Source organism: Gekko japonicus, unplaced genomic scaffold (genome assembly GCF_001447785.1).
Source record: "Gekko japonicus isolate JY-2015 unplaced genomic scaffold, Gekko_japonicus_V1.1 scaffold1162, whole genome shotgun sequence".
Taxonomy (NCBI): Eukaryota; Metazoa; Chordata; class Lepidosauria; order Squamata; family Gekkonidae; genus Gekko; species Gekko japonicus.
Genome location: NW_015172038.1, coordinates 123,872 through 145,785, shown reverse-complemented (window position 1 = coordinate 145,785; position 21,914 = coordinate 123,872). Strand labels below are relative to the sequence as shown.

Below are 21,914 nucleotides of genomic sequence, written 5' to 3'. Positions count from 1 at the left end.
ACTGAATATTAAAGTGTGATAATTTCTGTTCTCCATCAGTGGAAGAAGTTATCCTTGTACGGGTTATGCCTCCTCCTTGCTCTGTGCATATGCATATTTCTTTTGCAAAGGATTCCCTTATCCTGAGGAGGAGTCCAACACCCAGTGACATGCGCTGCCTGCTCCATGGCTGGTTGAGTGTCCACAGCTCTCCCACCTCACTTAGTAAAAAAAAAGGAGAAAAAAGCAAAGCACTGAACAAAATCAGCAGCAGTCTCCTATGCATTCCACTTGCCAACAGCGGCAGGAGAGGCCAAGGAAGAGAAGATGTCTCAGACAAGAACAGCTCCCCGCAGCAGAAACCAGAGTTGAGCTGCCACAAGAGGACAGCTTGGCCATTCCTTCCTCTGGAACAAGCAGCCAGTGCCTCTTCTTCCTCTTCTCCCGCCTTCTTCCTTGCTGAAGCATCAGCTGGAATGGAGAGCAGTGTCATGCCTGACCCAGTGGACCCTGATCCCGGGGATTCTGTACCCTCAACATCCGAGAACGAGCTCCCTGCACCCCTGGAAGTACCAAACCTAAGCAATGTTCCCTCTAAGCTGTGGAGTCCTGTGAGCAAAAATCCTACTCTGTGAGCCACTTAAAGTTGTGAGCAAGCAATTTGGCTACTGCATGAATGAGTTTGCTCTGGAGCCATCCTTCATGAGCAAAGGCTAAAATGTGTGAGCCAGAGGCTAAACAACTCAGCTTAGAGGGAACACTGAACACTGAACCTAAGTCCTGCAGAGGATGAGCACCAGGAGAGTTTACACCTGGAGCTGCTCCTGCAGAGCCAAGCACGAGCACCACGCCTCCTGATTCCCCCCCACCTGTGAATCGTTTGAGAGAACAAAGGCGATGGGACATGGCAACCCGGCATAAAGAGGCACGCATGTGAGATCATCGTCCTCTAAGTTCAGAGCTCTGACGGGAGCCAGGACTCTGTGAGCAGCCAGTAATTGGTTAACAAATGGAACGGGCTTTTAAGGCGGCTCTCCCGAATCCCCAACTCGTGCTGGCAACTAATCGCATAGACGAATCGCTGCACCTCGGATCCCGCGTTCCTGTTCCCTGGTTTTCCTCTTGATTCCCTTGGCTCCTGACTTCAGACTGCGTTACGTCGTTTCTCTGGCTCCCTGACTTTGGACTGTGTAACCTGACCCTTGACAACGGCTTTCGACTTTTGAAACTCTGACTGCAAATCTCCGGTAACCTTTGACTGTGTATTGACCTGATATTTTGGACTCTGCTCTTGTGTCTCTGCCTTATCTGGTGCCCTGACCTCAGCCTGTGTTTTTGGATTTTCCGTGCCCCGCCTGGCCCGCCAGAGCAATCATGACAAGCAGGAAGCTGGGCCTCTTCCTCTCCAAAACACTGGTGGAGGTGGGCCTGTCAAGGGAGCTGCTGCAATTCTTCCAAGGTGACGCTTCCCATCCTGCCAGTGCCTCCCCACCACACCATCTGCCACAAATGAGGGAAAGGATCTCCAGGGCAATTGGGGGGGGTTGTCTCCAGCCCCATAGCCAGAAAGTTTTCTGTGGGAGGATCCTTGCGAGGGCACGTGCCAGGTCTTCCTGCTTCCACGCAATAAAGCCAAAACCCCAGCGCCGTCCCACACTAGTCTCCGCTTTCCCAAAAAAAGGAGGTGGAGTGGAAAATGGGACAAGGCTGGGCTCTGACGCCCCACCAGGCGAGGAGTCAGTGGAGCAACAGGACCTCCTCGTGCTCCACATGGGGAAGCAGTGAACCTGAGCTAGTTACCAGCAAGTGTTGCCTGGCTGGCCCTGCCTTCCCGCTCATGCATGCGACTGCCACCTCTTTCTTCTCAATGGACACTACTTGGGCTCAGCCCCATTTGCAGTCTGCGAAGCTCAGAGGAGCGGCGCACATGGAGTGCTCCCCATGCCTCCCCAGCCACATTCAGGGGAAAAACTGGAGCCTGCCGTCCTCGTTCCTGCGCACCAAAGCGGCTCAGCCATTGGTTAGCCAGCTACTTTGGGAGGCCACCATTGGGCTATGCTCCCGCTATGCCTCCCTTCCTGCAAAGTTCCACCCCTTTAACTTTTCCCCCCTCCTTGCCCTTCAGAGTCCCACCTCTCCTTCCCATCCTGCTTGGCCGCAGCCCAGCCCCCTCAGGAGGGGAGGAAGGGAGGGAGAGGCGCAGCCTTGCCTCACAGCAGTCAGCTGCAGAAGCAGGATACCCCAGCAAGGCCGTGCCTGCTGGCTCCCTCCCTTCATGAGGGGGCAGAGCACATTCATGTGGGGTGTCACCCCAAGGGCCCCCTGTGGCTCTGGGCCTGGTTTTCTCATCATCATATCAGCCTGCCCCATAGGCAAAGCTGTCCTGTGGGAACTGTCCTGTGTGTGAGGCTGGTGAAGGCATGCAGGAGGCCCGTTCTACAGTTGCCCCAGGCTGTGGAGTTTTCTTCTTCCTCTGGGCAGGCTGAAGATGCGTTTTGTTCCAGGAGACCTTCAGACAATCTGATGATAGTGACGGCTGTTGCAGTGGAAGGAATCTGAAGGAGTCTGGTTTTTCTGTGTCATTTTTCTGCATTTTCAGTTCAGATTGTAGTTTTTTCCATGGATTTGTATTTTTGTGGATTGTTAACAGCCTTGGGTAGATGAAGCAGAAAGGGAGTATACAAATTGATGGTTTTCTCCCTTTTTGTTTGTTTTTCTAGAAGAGCAGTATGTGTCTGATATTGTGAATTATATTGATCATGGCGATCCCCAGATCAGAGGAGCAACTGCCATTTTATGTGGAACAATTGTTTGTTCCATTCTCACTAAATCTCGCTTTGATGTGGAAAACTGGCTAGCAAGCATCACAGCATCAACAGGTAATACTGGAGTTCATTTGTTGAGGTTAGAGCTTGATGCCTTCAGTTGTTTCCTTAATTTTGATTTTTTTTAACTGCTAGGAAACAGTTTCTCCCTGGTAGACTGTATACCCTTGCTACAAAGAACTCTGAAGGATGCATCTTCTGTTACATGCAAGTTGGCTTGTACAGCTGTGAGGGTAAGCAGCAAGTTTTCTAAAAACAGAATATGTGAAGCATGACTGTTTATGGCTTTACTACAGGCAGAGAGGGAGGAAGGCTTACCAAAATAATGGGGTAACTAGCAGTGACTGCAGATTTCTCTGGTCGCCATCTGCCCCTAGCAGCCCACCACAAAGAGACCTTCTTCTCTTTGCTTGATTTCTCACACATTACATAGGACTTAGAGAAAACTGATATAGGTTTGGGGTTTTTTGAATCTCTGAAAACAGTTTTGGTATGATTGCTTCTGGTTCCAGGAGTTCCCATCACATATATAAGGCTAGGAGTTGGGAGTAGGGGTGTGCACACAAAAAAAAGTCGGTATTTTTTGGCTTTGGGTATCTCAGACCTGAAAAATACCGATAAATGCCTCATATCTCCAGTCCAATACCAGTAAAGTATCAGGACTGGGAAAATATTCGGTATTTCCGAATATATATTCGGGTCTGATATACTGGACAGGAGAGAAGGGAGGGATGTAAAAATGCCTTCTTTCGTTCTGGAGGCCAGTTTGGCTTTCTTTGTCAATTTCACTCTCCGCCAGTCAGCTGTTAGGTTTAAGCCATTTCAACCTAACAGCAGACCAGCCAGGGGAGTGAAACGGACAAAGGAAAGACTCCTCTCTCTGCCTCTCCTCCTCTAGCTGACCCAGGGTAGCTAGAGAAGGGAAGGCAGGGGGGGCCAGGTATGCTTCCATATCTGCCCTGTGCTTTCCCAGCCCTCCTGCCGTGGCGCGGGGGGGGGGCTGGGAAAGCCAGGGCAGGGGTGGAATAGTGCTTCTTTCCCCCTCTGAGCTTCTCCGCAGTGGCAGAGAAGCTCACAGGGGGAAGGGGAAAAAAGAAGGCATGTTTGCAGGCAGGGAAGCCAAGGCATATTTAAATGCCTTTCTTTCCCTCCCCGAACTGGGAGAGGGAAAGAAAGGCATTTAAGCATGGCTGGGCTCTCTGCCTGTGCTTCTTCAGCAGCCCTGGGGCAGCTGGAGGAGGGAAGGTAGAGAGGAGGCTTTCCCTGGTCAGTTTTACTCCCACAGCTGACTGGCGGGGAGTGAAATTGACTAGGGAAGCCGCAGCCCAAGGGAAGCCAGTTTTCGGGTACCCAAAAGCCGAAAAAGCCAAACAAATTCGGGAAACTATTTGGAGGCTGAAAAGTTTCCTGAATTTGTATTTGGCTTTAAAAATACCAATAAGGTATTTATTCGTTGTTGTTTTTTCGGTTCAGGAAAGCTGAGTGTGCTCATTGTGTCTTGAGACCACCTGTTGGTTAAATTTACATCATGCGGAGGACAGATCAGTTCCCCAAGAGATGGAAATTGTTGTTTCATTGTCTAACTGCAGTGGTGTAATAATGAATACAAAACATGGATTTGGAATATGCTTTATTTATTTATTGGCTTTGCTTATATTTCTGTTTTCATAATTTAACATTTGGGGTTCTGTGTTTTTACTGTCACGAGATTTCAAATGATGCCCTCTCAACAGGTTGCTGTACAGAGTTGCCAGTAGTTATGCATTTGTAGTTCTCAAATAGTTTCCCATTATTTTCTACATCTTTTATGTTATCTCTATGCATTCTCTTTTTTAAAAATTTTTTATTTGTTTTATAAATACAAAAAAATACACAAAACAAGTGTTACAAGCTTACAATTATGTGACCTACATAGTCACCCAAATTACTCTACCAACTATCACGTTTTCAAAAAGCTATCTAGTTTATTACTAAAGTGCCAGAAACTGCGATTCATATCTCTATGCATTCTCAAGAGAAAAATTTCTGAGAGCATTAATGGCTAATGTATGAGATGCAAATGATTTGGTAAAAATTAAGAATCTCTTAAATAATTATGATAAATATATTTGGGAAAAGAAAACAGACTTACAATTGCTTTACAGAAAGTGAGATAACAGTTTTTCTCCCCAAACATGATAAATTGTCAAGAGGATTTGTTAATTTGATATGCCTGAAATCTGGGTTTTTTAAAAAATTAGAATTTGGTACATTTTAGTGTGTGTGTGTGTTTATTATAATGACAAGAAATTATACCAGCATTGATGCATCATTTCATTTCATTTGCTTCAGTATGTTGATTGGGGAGGCAAAACAGACTTTCAAAAAATTTTCTTGGGCTTTGCTATTGTATTTTTTAATTACAGATACGTATTTAAAGATAAGCAAAATCTTTAGATGAAAGCATATTGCAAAACAGCCAGCAAGCTTTCCTAGAGCTTAAATTACTAAATGTAGTTGCAGTACCTAGTTCCTTGTATTTAAAAACAATTAAAATATTTTATTTCTCTTTAGCATTGCATCATGAGTTTATGCAGTAGCAGCTATAGTGCTTTAGGTTTACAATTAATAGTCGAACTCCTTACATTGAGGAATAGTTCCTATTGGCTGGTAAGGACTGAGCTGCTGGAAACTTTGGCTGAAATTGATTTTCGGTGAGTGGTCCTCTTTTCATTCCACATATTAAAAATGGTTTTTCTTTGTTAAAAAAGTTACCTTGGAGTCTGTGCTTTTTCATGTAGGGCTTTGCTTGGAAATTAACCAGGTCTTTGTCCATCTTACCTGTTAAGGTTAGTCAGTTTTTTGGAAGGAAGAGCCACCACCTTGCACAGAGGGGCTCATCATTATACAGGGGTGAGTAATAGATTTGTTTGGGCTTCACTTTTTAAATTGTTGGGAATTTAAGGATTCTCGTCACAGAAATTGTTTAATTTCTAGGGCATCTGATGGATTTTCAAAAGGTATGTCTGGAAGGAAGCGCTTTTTCATTCAGTCACAGTATTATTAGCTTGTCCTTCGTATAAAAGTTAACATATGAAGGAAATATCTTGGAAATTTGAGTTAAGAACTTTGATCTCGGCTATACATTTTGACGCATAATAGTTTTGTGGAATGTCACCATATTTTGTTTGCCAGTGCAGACCTTGTAATTACAAATAGTTGTAAACTGTGCTGTAATGAATGGGGTTTGCTGACCAGTCTTTGTACTGTTCCTATAGCTGTTAAAACTTCAAGATCGTGTGCTCAATAATGTAGTCATTTCTCTTCTTGGAGATGAAGACCCCAGAGTGCGGCATGTTGCTACAGCTTCTTTAATAAGGTATTTATTGAACTAAAGAATTCCAGGCTTTCTTAGTATTGCTTATAATAAACTGAATGGTCATGCATTTTAGACATAATCGGATCAAAACAAAAGGGAAAGTAACTCGAGATGAGAGAGTAAGGCTTCTCAGTAGAAGGGATTTGGACTATGGGTCACCTTGGTGCTGAAGTATATTTTATTTCTCTAGTAAAACCCTCTGTAACAATAGGAGGAAATGAACAAAGTTTGAGTTCAGTGGCATAATAGGGAAAGATGCTACTTTTCATACATTTTGAAATTAAAATGTAAGGCATCAATAATGGTGATGCTTGACCGGTAAACATTTGGAATGTTTTTGTTTCTCGTTTAAAATGTTGAGAAGTGTGGAAAATGAGCCCTGGGGGTGCTCATTCCTTCTTGTATTCTTGCCCCAGTCCTCCTCCTCAGGTAGCCAGGGGTGAGACCTACAAACTTTAGTTGTAGTAACAGTACAGCTGCACAGTTCTTTTATAAGAAGCATCACAAGCCCCTTATTATCTGGGAAGCAAATGTGTTGCATGTGAACTGAAGCTAAAAGTAGATAGGCAAGGGTGAATGATTCTAAGGGTAGGGTGTTTGTCAGAGGGAGAGAGAATCCCAGCCACAAGTGTGAGCTGCAACCACTGCAAGGGACTGCTCCTCTTGAGACATTATTTGCACTACAGCTTATTGGTAATACCTCCAGAGGAAGTCCAGGGGTCAGGCAGGAGAAACATCAACAGTGCTACAGAGCCATGACTTGGATGGCCCAGGCAAGCCCGAACTCATCAGATCTCAGAAGCTAATCAGGGACGACCTTGATAAGTCCTTAGATGGGAGACCTCCAAAGAATACCAGGGCCAGGAGGCAGAGGCAGGCTATCAAGCCACTTCTTTGAATGTCCTCCATGCCCCAGTAGGAATCGCCAGAGGTCACCATGACTTCCAGGCATGGGCACACACACACAAAGATGCAAAAATACAACAAAAAACTATAGTGCCACAGAGATGTTGGTGGGTTCTAGAGTAGGAAAATTACTAATGGGTACCTCTGCCTCATCTGGCTTTAGAAGAAATATCTTTGTTTATTAAGAAATTCCCTTGTGGTAGATGTTTGAAATTAACTTGAGCTATACAGCCTGAATATTTTTAATGTGTGTATCAGGCTGTGCTGGGGTTGTGTTCGAGTCCAGGGCTCTCTTAACCTACAGGGTCGCTTTTGTTTGGCAAATACCCCAGGGGGAGAGCCACAGAATAGAGCAAGGGCAGAATAGAGCAATGGGAACTCAGTCCCCACACTCTGCCCAGTTAGCTACCAACTTCCACCTGCCAGGGAATGGGTGTGACTTTTCCTACCCAACCACACCAGGGCATGCCTTTTAAATGCTCCTCAGGCAGAGGGTCAACCTTGGCCTCAGCCAGTCCTTCACCCTCAACCCAGTCCTGGAGAGTGACGGGTCCCCAGTCGAATGGATCCTTGTCTTGGGTTTGCAGACCCACCAACCCTTCGTCTCTTTAAAGGGCCACCTGCCCAGCCTGATCCACTCTTAAGAGGGCCAGAACTGCCTGTTCGCCCTGCCCCCTCCCATATCCTAAAGCCAGGGTAATCTCTGGCTGGAACTCTGGTGGGTTCGCTTCCTCCCTCCTCCCGCCTCCTGCTTTTGCTGCTGTGGAGGGGCTGCTTGACTCTTCTAGTGGCAGGCTTCCTTGCCCCCCATTGATCAGCTGATGAGAACGAAGTGTGGCTTGCACCACCTTGGCAGGGTGGATCCTGCCACTGGGCGTGCAGCCAGGAGCTGGCCAGGTTCCTCCAAGCCAGCTAACTCCAGAACCAGCTTTATTGAGGCCCCGTTCTGCTGTGGCCTGCCCAATGGCTCCCCTGGCATTGGGACTTGATGGCATGGAGCATCTTCGATGAGGTAACTGCAGCGATGGAGGTGCTGACCAGAGTTCCCTCTAAGCTGCGCTAGTTTGTGCTGACACGTACTTCTTTAGCCCCTAGTGCACAAGTTTTTTTGCTGAGCTCAGGGCGACGAACCCCCCCCCCCCTTGTGGCATGATGGCAGCATCGCTGTACAAGGCAGGCATGGACCCGGTGAGCATGCTGGAGGTGGCCTCAGTGCAGGCAGTACTGCTGGGCTCACTCTTGGCCTAGTTGCTGCAGTTCGGCCTGTGGGCACTGCATGGCTTGCATGCCAAAGGGGCTCCATGGCTGGCTTCCTCCAGGGCCACCTGCCCTGCCTCCCTGGATCCAGACAAAGATTGGGGCACGGCAGGCCTGCCTGACTTGGTGCCATTGCGTGTCCCCAGGCAAAACTGGGTTGTGGGTATGTGCATTGTGGCCTCCATCTTGGCTGGGGAGAGTAGTGGAACTAAGTGCCTCTCCCATGCCTGCCTTCACCAGGCTGGCTGCTGGGAGTTGTGGTTCATCCGCACCGTCAAATGTAGACTCACTCACAACTTTAATGCTAGAAACTCACAAAGTAGAATTTTTGCTCACAACACTCCAAGGCTTAGAGGGAACATTGGTGCTGACTCCAGACAATGTGGTAAGAAAAGTGATGGTTGTAGAGAGTTTTGTAATGTGCCATGAAATATTAAATACTTCTAAGGCTAAAATATTGTGTAATGCAGTGGTTAAGTGTGTGGACTCTAATCTGGGAGAACCAGGTTTGATTCCCCACTCCTCCACTTGCACCTGCTGGATAACCTTGGGCAAGCCATAGTTCTGTCAGAGCTGTCCTTGAATGATCAGTTCTCTCAGAGCTCTCTCAGCCCCACCTACCTCACAGGGTATCTATTGTGGGGAGGGGAAGGGAAAGGTGTTTGTAAGGTACTCTGAGACTTCAAGTTCCAAGTGAAGGGTGGGGTATAAATCCAATCTCCTTTATGTCCATACAAACTAGGAGCCTGGTAACCACACGTCAGGAGTGCATACTACCCACAACATTCTTGGTATTTCTGGTTGCCCTGTTGCCTGAACAGGGGCAACAGGCATCCAGTGGTTGGGTCGTATGTGCTGAAGCCATATGCCCATGTAAACTGCCGTGTCACCCCTGTTGTGACAGCCTGGCAGCCGCCTGTGTTGGGATGGTCTGTGCCTGGCTGCCAGGCTCCCTACCTGTGGCCATCGAGTCTGGAAAGGGCAGAGTTGCTCAAGGGACTCAGACAGGCCTCTGTGAGCCTTCCTGTTGCCTGATCCTCGTGAGAGGCTTTTCTTCCCTTTCAGAAGGTGCTGCTGTGCCTGTTGCCTAAATTGTTCTTCTTTATTTCAGACTTGTCCCCAGACTGTTCTATTGCTGTGATCAAGGACAAGCGGACCCTGTGGTGGCGGTGGCAAGGGACCAAAGCAGTGTCTATTTGAAACTGCTCATGCATGAAACTCAGCCTGCTTCTCACTTTGCAGTAAGCACCATCACCAGGTAGAATCATGTGGTCCTGGCTCCTTGATTTCAAAGAAAACTCTCAAATAAGAATCTTAGTTCCTTTCTGGAAAATATTTCACTGTGGATAGCGTCCCTGGGTTTTGACTTCGGTCCTTTCTGCCTTCACCATGCGTTGTGAAAAGAAGCTTTTTGTATAGCCAGCATCTTCCCAACACTGGGTTCACTGTGTACACAACAATTTGTGAAATATGACTACCCTGGTTGCACTTGTAGTTGTCAGAACACGGAGAGAAGCTTTGACAACATTGTCGCTTGTACATGAATAAACCATGTCCCCAGAGTACAGCCATCTACAGTTTTCTTACTGTAAACAGGACAGAACTTGAGGCAGGAGGCAGTTCTGTTGTTATTAAGTCAGTGTGTCAAGAATTCCCAGTCCAGAGGATCCTTGCTATGGGTGGGCAGAGCTCAAAAATACAAAACCCAGGGGGAGGGGTCCACACACTCACCAGTAGGGTAGTTTGCCACCAGTCCCTTGAACCACTCGCGCAGTCAGAAGCCAAGGGGCAACTTAATTAAGAAAGCCAACCCTACAAAGTAGGTTACTTGCAGAATGAGTTTCCACTAATTATTAATCAGTAGGTGGACACTTTCAGCCTAAGGTACTTACTAGAATTAGATTTGAAGCCTCTGAAGTACAGAACAACTAGGTATAGTCAAAGTATTTTAATTAATCAAAGAGTGCAAGAATATTTCCCAATGAACAAAGTGATGAGCAGAAAAAACAAGAAATCTACATCATATGTTCTAGCTGTGCATTATACCCTGAATTATAGTTACCATAGGTGTGGCATGCTGCTTATTTGGGGGGGACTGTTTTTATTTTAAAATTACTCTTTGTATATAAACTGGGTAGTTTCTGCTGCCACCAGGAATTCAAAATTCCAAAAATCTCTCTCTGCTGCTGGTAATGTGACCTAGGGTCTGGGCATTTCAGAGGTTTATGTGGCCCTGAGGAAGGATTGAACTGAATTCTGGGATATACTTAAACAAATTTTATTGATTAAAGAACAAAAATAAGTTCCTGGTTATCTTAAACAGTTTTGAGAATAAAGAACTTGTAAATATAACTGGGTAGGTATCACACACAGTCCTTCTGACACTAAAATTCCATAGTGACAGGAATCTCTTTCATATGGGCAGCCACACTGGCTAAGCTCTTTGTCTTATGGACTCTCAAAACTTTAGAGTCACACAAACTCTCCTCATAGCTCTTCCACACTTCACTTTCCAAGGACACATACATAGAACTTTTTACGTTTCTACACAGAACTCTGTCATATCACTCACTGACTCACTAACTGAATAACTGACTCACTCTGACTTCAAGACACACACATAGATTCACTCCAAACAATTCCTCCCACACTCTCAGTCATCCACCAATCACAGCACACTTGTCTCCCTCTATCAATCTCCTTCCAGCACTGCACTCAAACCAAACATTTAAAGACACACACTCACTAAAACAAGGAATCATTACATCATAAGTTCTAGCTATGCATTATACCCTGAATTATAGTTACCATAGGTGACGTCCAGCATCTGTCCAAGTCTCTTTGTGTGCCAGGCCCATGTCTAACCCATGATAGGATTAGCCCGTTGCCTCCAGGAGAGCTGAAGCTGGCTTGCTCCAACTAACACAAAAGAACAGAAAAGCTCACCCTTTAAAGTCTAAGGTTTGGACAGGCTGGGGCCCTGTTAGCCAATCCAAAACTCAGATTACTGAAGTTATCTTGACAGGGATCTGTAACAACAGATGGTTCAACAGAGAAGCAATTTATGACAGGATACTTCTCTCTGAAGTGTAAAACAAGCATCAACAGAAAGAGTGACCAGGTGTGTGTTCAGTGACCAGTGATGTGGCTCTGTTTGGTCTCTGTTCTTCAAAGGCACCAAGTCAGACTTGTTAATTTCCTCATGACAAACCCCAGATGTTTCCCTTTGATCTCTTCCCCCCATGTTTCAGGCCTAAGTTCTGATATGAAACCTGAATCAATATTTTAATGCAAGAACAAGGAATTGAACTGAAGGTCCAGTTTTCCTTCACACAGTGTTTTGCGAATTGTTTTTTTACATCTCATTGAATTAAAATGTAGCGGTACTTTGAGTTTGGTGCATGGGGTAATTTTTAACGGAAACAGCAGCCATAAAGTGGGAGGAAAGGAGCAGATAAAGTAGGAGATATGTTTAGGTTGTCAAATTATGCAATTGTTTTTGGATTTTAGTTTATTATTGCTGTAGCTTCGATTGTTATACCGTGCCTGGAATTTATGTAGGAAGTTGCTATATTAAAAGGAAGAGAGAGGAATAAAAAGAAGCTGTTTTAAAGTTGGGGTGAAGAGGGGTTTTCATTGTAAATATGCAGTTCTTTAGGGTGGCAGCTGACAAAACTTGTGTCTTTCTTTAAACTGGGATGATGATTGTATCATCTAACAAGTAACTTGTTTTTTAGGGGTATGGGACGGTGATACAGATCAGATTTTCTCTGCAGTATGTTTGTGATATACGCATTAGAGAACCACAACAGTATCACAAATTCTCCCAAAAAGTCATGCTTTTTATATTTCTTAACCTGCCTTATGGTCTAGATCCACAAGGCAGCTTAAAATAAAGATGGTGAACAGTTAATAAGTAGTTAGTTGAATTATGTTTGTGTTTTTCTGCTTTTCACGGGGTGGTGTTCAACAAGAGAAATGAATCTATACATTCATCTTATTTCAGAATTTACAGAGGATATAGCATGCTGCAAAGTCCAACAGATGTTACAATGGAGAACAATCTTTCCAGGGTTATTTCAGCAGTTTCCCATGCCTTGACAACCTCATCCACAAGATCGCTAACAGTGAGTTTGTTAAATGCATCCATGTCTTCAATAGCTACATTTCTAGAATGTTTTTACTTCCTTTACATGTACGCTACTTGCAGTGTGATAGATAATGAAGGGTGATAGGCTGCTTTGGTCTCCTGGGTACTCTGGCCAAAGGGCAACATTAAACTCTGCCTTGTTCCTCATCCCCTGGCGTTATGGAGACTGACCTGCTGTTTGCTTTTGGGTTTTCCAGTTTGGCTGCTGTGAAGCTTTGTGTCTTCTGTCCACGTCGTTTCCAGTTTGCACCTGGAATGTAGGATGGCATTGTGGGTATGTTTCTCCCTCCAGTATACAAGCTTCTAGAGTTCATGTTTACAAAAACAGAGGATACTCCTTCAGGTATCAGATGCTCTGCTCTGGTTTGTTTGCCGTTAAATTTTACTAAGAAGGAAATGTTAAAGTTAGAATGCTTTGCCCTCATATCAAGGACTGGCACTTGTTTAATAGCATGTGAGAGTATAAGTTAAAAAGTTTTTCTCAATAAAGGATCTAAGCTTTAAGGGGAAAATGTAAACAGATTTTTTGGGGTTTACATGTTATATAGAGGCTGTTGTGAATTTCTGTCCCACACACACACACAAAAAAAACCCCCTCAAAGCAGCCTTACTAGAATAAAAAGTCTACTAGAGGGAGTGGGTCAGAAAATTAAAATTTAGTTTGTTATCATTGATACCTGTGTCAGTCACACATGGGTACTGTGCACGTGGAGGTCTGCAGCACAGAGGACTTTTTTGAGGCTCAGACTGCCTAGAGCCGCTCTGCCCCTCCCCACATGCTGTTTCCCGCCTTTCCTCGCATGATACGGAGGGGGCAGAGCACCCTTCCATCAGTTCTGGCCCTGCCGCCGCTGAGAGAGGTCCGTTCAAAGAAGCTCCGTTCTTGTTCTCCAGCAACCACTGCCAAAACCCAGCTTCACTGACGTATCAAGAGCCTGCTGTCTACAGAATGGCACAAAAAGCTCTCTTTAAGGAATTTGGGTTTTGTGAATCAGGAATTCCTCCACTTGAATGACAACGAGCAATACCTGCTATGCCTCTGTGAGGAATATGACGTATCACGCTGTTCCATCTGTCGCCAATTCACCCCAAAGGCAAGGCGTGAACGAGCTTCCTGCCTAAAAGTGTCACTTTGGGAAGAGTCTTTGGTGCTGCTCAAGACAAAGATCCAAGCATTATGCCACTTTCTACTACCAATAGAAGGATCCAAACATCCTTGGTTCCAATGGTTCTGAGACCAAAACTGAAAACTCCAGACCTGTATGAGCCCACAGGACAACCCACGGGCTCAGTCCCTACATCCTTGAAGTAAAGCTTCTCAGACCCACTCCTGAATAAGGCTCGGCATAAGCACCTGGAGAAGCCTCCCAAGTCAAAGTTGTCCTTTCCTTCCCATCCTGAGAGTCGATACCTATTCCAAGAAGTTGCTCACCATCCCATCCCATTGCAGAGGGACTCAGAACCTTCCATCTTGTGTCATCAACCCCCTCATCTCACCCCTAGGAACAACCTCCTCAGTAAGTTCCGATGGAATTATAGTTGACATCACCCCAGTTGCCGTGCCAAGACCTCCAGTGTAACTGCTGTGACCGTGGCTGAGAGCCATAGCCTCCTCTCCATTTGGACCAAGTGGAAGCATAGTTGATCCAGGTCTCCCACAAGAACCTCATGAAGAGATGAACACACTGGGAGATGGCAATTTAGATCCTGGTTTTCAAGACAGGGAACTGGATTACATCTCCAAGCCTTCACATCATCTGTGTACTCCCCCAGCAAAGACCTTCACATCTATAATGAACATCATTGGAATTGCAAGGTCACTTGAAATTGATGTCTCATGTGCCTCACGGAGAGTGACGAATCCAGTATTCAGAGTTATGTATCCTAGTAATATGGGTCCCATCACATTTCCAGTCAATGATGGTCTGATTGAGGTCACTCCTAGTCCTTGGCTACATCCAGCATTAGTGCTGCTGCCTTCTAAGTGTATTGAGAATCAGTACAGAACCAAGCAATGACCTCGTCCAATCTCTTCCCACACCCCACTGCCAAACTACACCCAAGGGAAAAATAAAGACACAAAACATTCAGCCCTTGTCAACAGAGAGGGCCGTAAACTAGATGGAATAGGCAGGAAGATCTACACCTCTTCTGCTCTGGGCTTCAGAATGAATAACTACCAGTGCATCATGGCCTGATACCAGTTCTTCCTTTGGGAATGTTCCCTCTAAGCTTTGGAGTCATGTGAGCAAAAATTCTACTTTGTGAGCTGCTGGCATTAAAGTTGTGAGCGAGCCATTTGGCTACTGCATTAAATTGGTTTGCTCTTTAGCCATCCTTCCTGAGCTAAAACAAAAATGTGTGAGCTGGAGGCTAAAAAACTGTGAGCTAGCTCACACTAACTCAGCTTAGAGGGAACAGTGGTAGTACCCTGTACTTAGAGATGCAGCCTGAAGACAAATGCAAACTGGCAACCCTCTTAGACCTAGTGTCATGGCTGTCCAAATTTCCACAGCCAAACAGGCTGCTCAGCATGTAGGCTGATGGTCGTAGCTTTACCCCTCCATTCCTGGCTCTGGTCTATTGCACTCCCACAAGAAACCTGCAACAGAATCGGAGCCATACTCTTTGAGAGCACAAATCTGTTCAGCACTAGTACTGACAAAGTGCTCAATAAAATGAAAAAAGACGAGTTCATGGCTAAGAGCAATCCCCTCCACCGTTTCTGCTCTAAAATCCAGGCTTTTCTTTAGGCCCTGCTACTCAGCTCCCATTGTTTCTCTCTGGCGGATGACTTTTGGGGTGTCCCCTTGCCCGTTCTCAATATAGACTTGAGATGCCTAAAGAAAGTTCCTGTCAATAAAAAAGTACAGAATGATATCAGTTTCCAGTGTTTTCCCTCTATTATGCCAGGGTGTATGGTTTTTAGCACTGGACTTACTGAGCGCATATTTCCACATCAAGATAAGGCCAGATCTTCACAAGTACCTCTGTTTACAATGTGTCGGTGGTGCTACATGCAAGGCTACATATGTGTCCATTCCAGTTGTGGTTTGTCAAAGCCTTCAACCCCCTCCTCCACCACAAGTCCAAAAAACTCAACATCCTGAGGCAGGTGGTAGGGTCCCTACTCTGGTGGGTCCCAACCAACAGTCTCCTTGCAGGGATCACATTTCATTCCCCCTTACTACAAACCATGCTAATCACAGGTGCCTCTTTCAGGGTGAGGGGTGCACACATAGGGAGAGTCTCAGTCACATGTGGTCCCCCCAAGAGACATGGAGGCACACCAGTGCCCTGGAACTCAAGGGCAATGTACACCTGCCTACTGGCCTTACATAAGCATGTCTCTGGCAAAATATACAAATAGCCACAGATAAGCCAAAGGGCTTTACGATCTGCCAATCAACATCTTCTGGTGGTCTTCTGGTAAAATATACATAAAGAAATTCAAAATATTTTAAAAAACAAATTTCCGATGAAACCAGAGGCTATGTTACTGAGAATCTTACCAGATAATATAGACAGAACCTCACAAGACCTACTGAGATATATGTTGACAGCTGCCAGAGTAATATTTGCAATGAAATGAAAGACAGAAGACTGACTGACTGTCCTACAATGGAAATCTGGAAAGAAAAACTCTGGAAAGAAAAACTAGCTGAGTATGCAACATTGGCAAAACTAACCAGTTATATAAACAAAATACCATTGAAAGAATTTCAGCAGAAATGGCAAGCTTATTATTCATACTATGGGAATAATTAATATTTTTTAGTTTTTAAATTATCTGCATATCATAGAAAAGGTGATGAAGATATTGATTATAGTTTCAATATTTTATTCTGTATTCCACTAGTAATTAAATTATTAGTAAGTATAAAATGTAGATTCGGGTAAACAATTAAGACAATATTAAGGTTTTTACGACGACTTAATTTTAGCATAGAAGTTTGTTCAGTTGTTAAAGATGTAATCTCTTTTATTGTTAATAGATTATCACTAACTTTAGGAAAGTCCTTGTTTATTCTTTAAAGCAAGAATCTTTCCTAAAATTCTGTAATATTGATAATTTATTGTCTGTGTCTATATTTGAAATATGTAATAAATTTGGTAATACATCTTATTTTACCTGCTGTACTTAATAACTCATAATATTTGACAAACCTGATATATTTCCCCCTACCCTTTCTTCCCTACTGTATCCCACCTTTAAAAATCCCTTCTGTACCCCCACCTTTAAAAATCCTTTCAAAAATATGACATTTGTCTCCTCAGTAGGCACCAACAATGGCTAGAAATTGTCAGCCCAATCCCTCTCAAGATGGATAGTCACATGTATCAGGCTATGTTATAAACTGGCATGAGCTGACTTCCCACTGCACACCCATTCTGCCCCCGGCACAGTCTACCTGCAGCTTTTTGTCTCTCTGTTGACTCCATCTGCAAGGCTACAACATGGTCCTCTTCTTGCACCTTTGCAAGACACGACACGGTGGATGCAGATGCCACAAAAGACACGGCAGTGGGAAGAGTGGTCCTGCAGTCTCTCTTCAACTGAGAGCTCACACTTGCCTTCCTAATGGCAAGTAAACGCGCTAGTCCCCCATGTGGGACTTCACAAGTACCATGACAATGAAAACAGGGTTGCACTTACCTGTAACTGTTGTTCATTGAGTGGTCACCTGTGCAGTCACACAACCATCCCTCTTGCTGGCTGTGAGCTCTTAACTCAATCTGGTAACCTTCGCCTCCGTCCAGCAGGGGCAGAGATGAACTGAGGAAAGGGCTCCCTGCTCCATCTATAGCATGCTGGAAAAGGCATGAAGGAAACAGCGCAGGCCGCCTTCAGGCATGTTGACCTTCGAAAAAGTCTTCCCTGCAGCAGTCCTGGACGTGTGCACTACCCACGTGTGGCTGCACAGGTGGCCACTCAATGAACAACAGTCACTAATATTTGCAACCTTGTTTTCCTTGTCCAGAAGTATCTTAATGTTGAATAGTGTCTGCTTTGCCTCACTGTGCTTGCCCTTGCGGTCACCGATTCTGCTGTACATACACGTAATCAGTATTAGAATGCGTCTTCTTAAATCTCTGGGGCAGCTAAGGAAGCAGCATCCTGGTGCTACAGGGCATGTCTGACCACATTTCAAAACTTAGAACAAAGTTTGGGTTCAGACTGGGCACCTTTAAGACCAACAGAGTTTTATTCAAAGGTGTGAGCTTTCGGGTGGACCCACACTTCCTGAGACATGAAAGTTCACACCTTGAATAAAACTGTGTTGGTCTTCAAGGTGGCCCAGTCTGGACTCAAACTTTGTTCTATTGCTTCAGACCAACATGGCGACGCACCTGAATCTAATTGAGAAACGTAATAATTTAAATGTGGAAAATGATTTCAGCTTACTAATGGGGAAAAAACTTTCATAGGACATATTAATTTATAAATTTCAGTTTTCCTTTGGGAGAAAAAATATTCTAATGGCGTAATTTCCATTAGGTTTTAGGTTACTAGCTAACCAGCCGTAATAAAAAGAAGGCTTCAGGGTTTTTTTAATATAGAGATTCTTTTTCTTATATGATATTACTACAAAAACAAGCAATTGTGATAAGATACAGAAATGAAAACGCAGAAAGTCGGTGGTTTGTTTGTGTTGCCTGTTTTTGCAGTGGGTGTAAATGTGTGGCTGGAAAGCCTTGCTGTTAAGAGGTAGAAAGCAAAGCCCAGGCTAATGAGTTCAGCAGCTGGAGATCTGGGTGAAGTTCTCATCTGGTGTTGGGGGATTCTAGCAGAGATTCTGTGGGCCGCATCAGAGTTAAACTGTATGCTGACCTGGTAGAGGGGAGATGAGGACATCACCCTTCTGATCAGCTCAGTGCAAAGGAGGTTGGAGTTCTTTTGATGGTGATATCAGGAGCGTGTGGTCAGTGTGGATAGCACGTGAAGCTTTCTGCTGCTGTAAAACTGTTCCTAATGTTGGCCCAGAATAGCTTAACAGGGGCTACCTGTGCAGTTGTTACAGCACTGCATTGTTTAACTTGAGGCATCATGGGTTTCTTAGTCCACGACATAATGCCGACAGGAACAATGTCTAGACAAAGTTGGTTCTTCCCACTGAGTGCTAAATAAGGACGGTTACTTAGACAGTGTCACGTCTTAATGTTTAGTATACTGTGTTGCACCTAGTGCCATGTGGAACCTGATGACTCATAATTCAACTTCCAGCTTTTCGGCGATGGGTTCTACAGAGGAATATCAAAAGAGTTGCACTGTTGGAATGGCTGGTTTGGTTCTGTCCCTTCTTTCATCCTCATGGTTCCCACTAGATCTCTCTGCCCATCAAGATGCTTTGATACTGGTGGGGAACTTGCTTGCAGGTAGGAGAAAAATTGAGCACTGACTGCTGAATCATGCCCGTCAGTTTTTTCCTATATCTGCCATATTTGCTGGAGTTTGTCTGCCCCGTTTCATTCTCTCTGGGTTCCCTGCCCAGCCTCGCATAGTTTTGCTTCGTGTATTTCCAAGCATTCTCCAAAAGTAGCTAGGCAAGCTAAACTAAGGTCTGTGCTGTTTGTCTGCTGGTTTACTGACCTGATTGATAAAACTTAGATTTTAAATCTGATTTTAATTGCAGCCTTGTGTGGGGACTGGGGAGTGGATTGTGGTGGTTCTTCTGTTGAGTGGATATGTCCTTTTTTACCTTTTGGACTGAATGCCGGATTATGTACCTGACAAATACGGAGGGATCTGCTTGAACTTCAGTAATCGTCTTTCTTTGTAAACTTAGCACCTTCTCCTTCTTCCTCATAGCCACTTACTCAACTTCTAACGTAGAGATTAATCTCTTAACTGTGTCCTAAATTTGGTAAGTGGAGCTGTCACGGCTCAGGTGGGGTGTCACCTGACGCTGCCACCACTCTGGATTTAGGTTCCCTTGAGAAGGCCCAGAGTACCCTCCCAAGACCTTCAGACCTCACTTTAAGGCCGAATAACAGGCGTGAGGACCAGGCAGAGTAAAACAAGGAAAAGGTTTATTTTATAGGAGGTCAAACAACAAGGTGCAGAATAATAACAGTAAGTGGGTGAAAAGAAATCAAATGCCCTAACGCGTCTAAATTTACACTGTCCCTAGCTCACTATCTCAAGTGGCCTTACTCTACTCACCCCTTCCCCCAGGATGAGGGTTTTCCCCCTGCAGGAGCCTTTCTTCTGGCTCTGCCCTCTGGAAGAAAGAACAGCTCTTCCTGCTGCTCCAGAACTTTTATTCCCAGCCCTCCTCTTTTTCTATTGGTCCATTTTGGCTCCAAAACCTCCCAGGGGCTTCTGGGAATTGTAGGCCCAGCCTCACCTACTGCTAGCCAGGCTCTCTGGGCCTAGTAGGCCTCTGATAGCACAGCCCAGGTAATGACAGGAGCAAACAAAAATTATGAGGACACCATTAGAAAGAAGCTTTGTCATGTAAATTGTCCCGTCCCATCAAAACAGTTTCAGCAAACGGCTTCAGATGTCACAATTCATAAAATACTATGCAGTTGAGACTGCAGCTATTTAGTGGACAGGCAGACAATACAGCAGTTAAAATATATAGACTATGCCTTCTGGTTATCTTGCCACATTCGACTGATTAAAATCTGAGAGCAGATTCCTTTCTGCAGCTGTCTCATAATATGACCTTGTTTTATGCAGATTCAGTAGCCTGAATATTGCAAACCGTTATTTGCCAAAGTAGTAAATATTAAATAAAATAGTTCGGCAATAGCATGACTCTGTGTTGCCTTCTGAGACTCTTTCACCAAGCTGGATGCAGTGACTCCCTTTCTTTCGGAGGAAGACTTGAGGTGGAAGAATTACTGGATCCAGTGTGGCAGAAAGGAGGCTTAGGATCCAATCCACATTTGTTAATATTTCCTGAGTTTCTATGGCCTTTCTTGTACTTGCAGGGTTTTTGTTCTTGAGATTAAGTCTTTTGTATATCTTTGCAAAGTATGAGTCCAGTGGCACCTTTAAGACCAACAAAGTTTAATTCTGGATATAAACGTGCCTTGACAAATATATAATGTTTGTTCATGTAGTTCTTTAAGTGATATCAAGATTCCATGGAATTATGTGTCTTATAACAGCAAGTTTGTCGTGATTTCAGCTAGTTCTTCAAAGTCTCTGAAAACCCCCTGGACCACTGAGGAGGACAGCAATGCCGGCGCTGCTAAGCAGGAGGAGCCTTGGCCGGCTCTGGCCGACAGGACTCTGGTTGTTTTGGTAGAGCAAATTTTTTCTCACTTGCTGAAGATCGTTAATATTTGTGCTCATGTGATGGATGACGTTGCACCTGGCCCAGCAGTAAAGGTACTGCATTATGTCTTTTGTGTCATTTGTTAATAATTGTATTTAGTGTAGGCTGTTGTTTAACTGTTGCAGTTCTTCTTAATTTGTGTCAACTTCCCACTGCAAACCTCTTGACAGCTGCCTCTTCAGCAGCTGGATACACAAATACCTCATGTGCAACTCCGTATATGTAGTTTGCTGCTGTGTATAGAAGGCTCTGTGTATTGGGACACATATCCAGCCTTGACATCAGGGGTGTACGAGGGCAGGGCATGTCCTATTTCTTTCTATGATAGACCAGCCAAGGCAGGAGAAGCTGCACATATGTTTTCTGCCTCTCTGCTGCTTCCTTGGTTAACACAGTTTGGTTGGCTTCAGCAATACATCTCTCTGTGACTCTGGCCACTCTAGGTTCCTCTCCATTCTTGGTAGGAGTGCAATTTTTAAATCTGCAGTAGGTGTAGCAGACAGACTGAGCTATGAATTAGGAAGTTCCGACTTTGAATCTCTAGCCTCTGTTCAGTCCTGGAGGTGAGGGAAATCCTGTGAAACTGCCTAATGAATTCCCATTCAGGCTTTCACACTTCATTCTTCCTTTGAAGCTCTTTTTCAGGAAAACTATGAGCAGCAACAGAATGTTTTGAAGCTTTGAAGTAGTCTCTGAATATTGTAGTTTTTCAAATCAGATATGTGTTGATGTATTATTTTGTGTACAGATGGACCAGTTTGTCCTGTGTAGAAAGCAGAAGGGCATTACAGATACATAATACGCACAATGCCAGTGTTACTAATTGCAACATCCATTGGTCCCACAATAATTATTTGCACTCACCTTACCTCCACGTGGCACCAGTTTGGTGTAGTGGTTAAGTGTGCGGACTCTAATCTGGGAGAACCGGGTTTGATTCCCCACTCTTCCACTTGCACCTGCTGATGTGACCAGTCACAAGCTCTGGCACAGCTGTCCTTGAAAAAGAGCAGTTTGTGTCAGAGTTCTCTCAGCCCCACCCACCTCACAGGGTGTCTGTTGTGGGGAGGGGAAGGGAAAGGAGTTTGTAAGCCGCTCTGAGACTCCAAGTGAAGGGCGGGGTATAAAGCCAATCTCTTCTTCTTCTT

At 44.7% G+C, this 21,914-nt stretch overlaps 1 protein-coding gene across 1 annotated transcript in view; it reads left to right on the top strand.

The window, feature by feature from the left end:
• HTT (huntingtin) overlaps positions 1 to 21,914 on the top strand; it is a 153,458-nt gene that overhangs the window by 46,285 nt on the left and 85,259 nt on the right. The window contains 10 exon segments of the mRNA XM_015420645.1: positions 2,703 to 2,858; positions 2,940 to 3,037; positions 5,358 to 5,497; positions 5,633 to 5,696; positions 6,062 to 6,162; positions 9,437 to 9,583; positions 12,332 to 12,452; positions 12,673 to 12,749; positions 18,702 to 18,853; positions 20,617 to 20,819. Of these exon segments, the coding sequence (XP_015276131.1) occupies positions 2,703 to 2,858; positions 2,940 to 3,037; positions 5,358 to 5,497; positions 5,633 to 5,696; positions 6,062 to 6,162; positions 9,437 to 9,583; positions 12,332 to 12,452; positions 12,673 to 12,749; positions 18,702 to 18,853; positions 20,617 to 20,819 (1,259 nt within the window).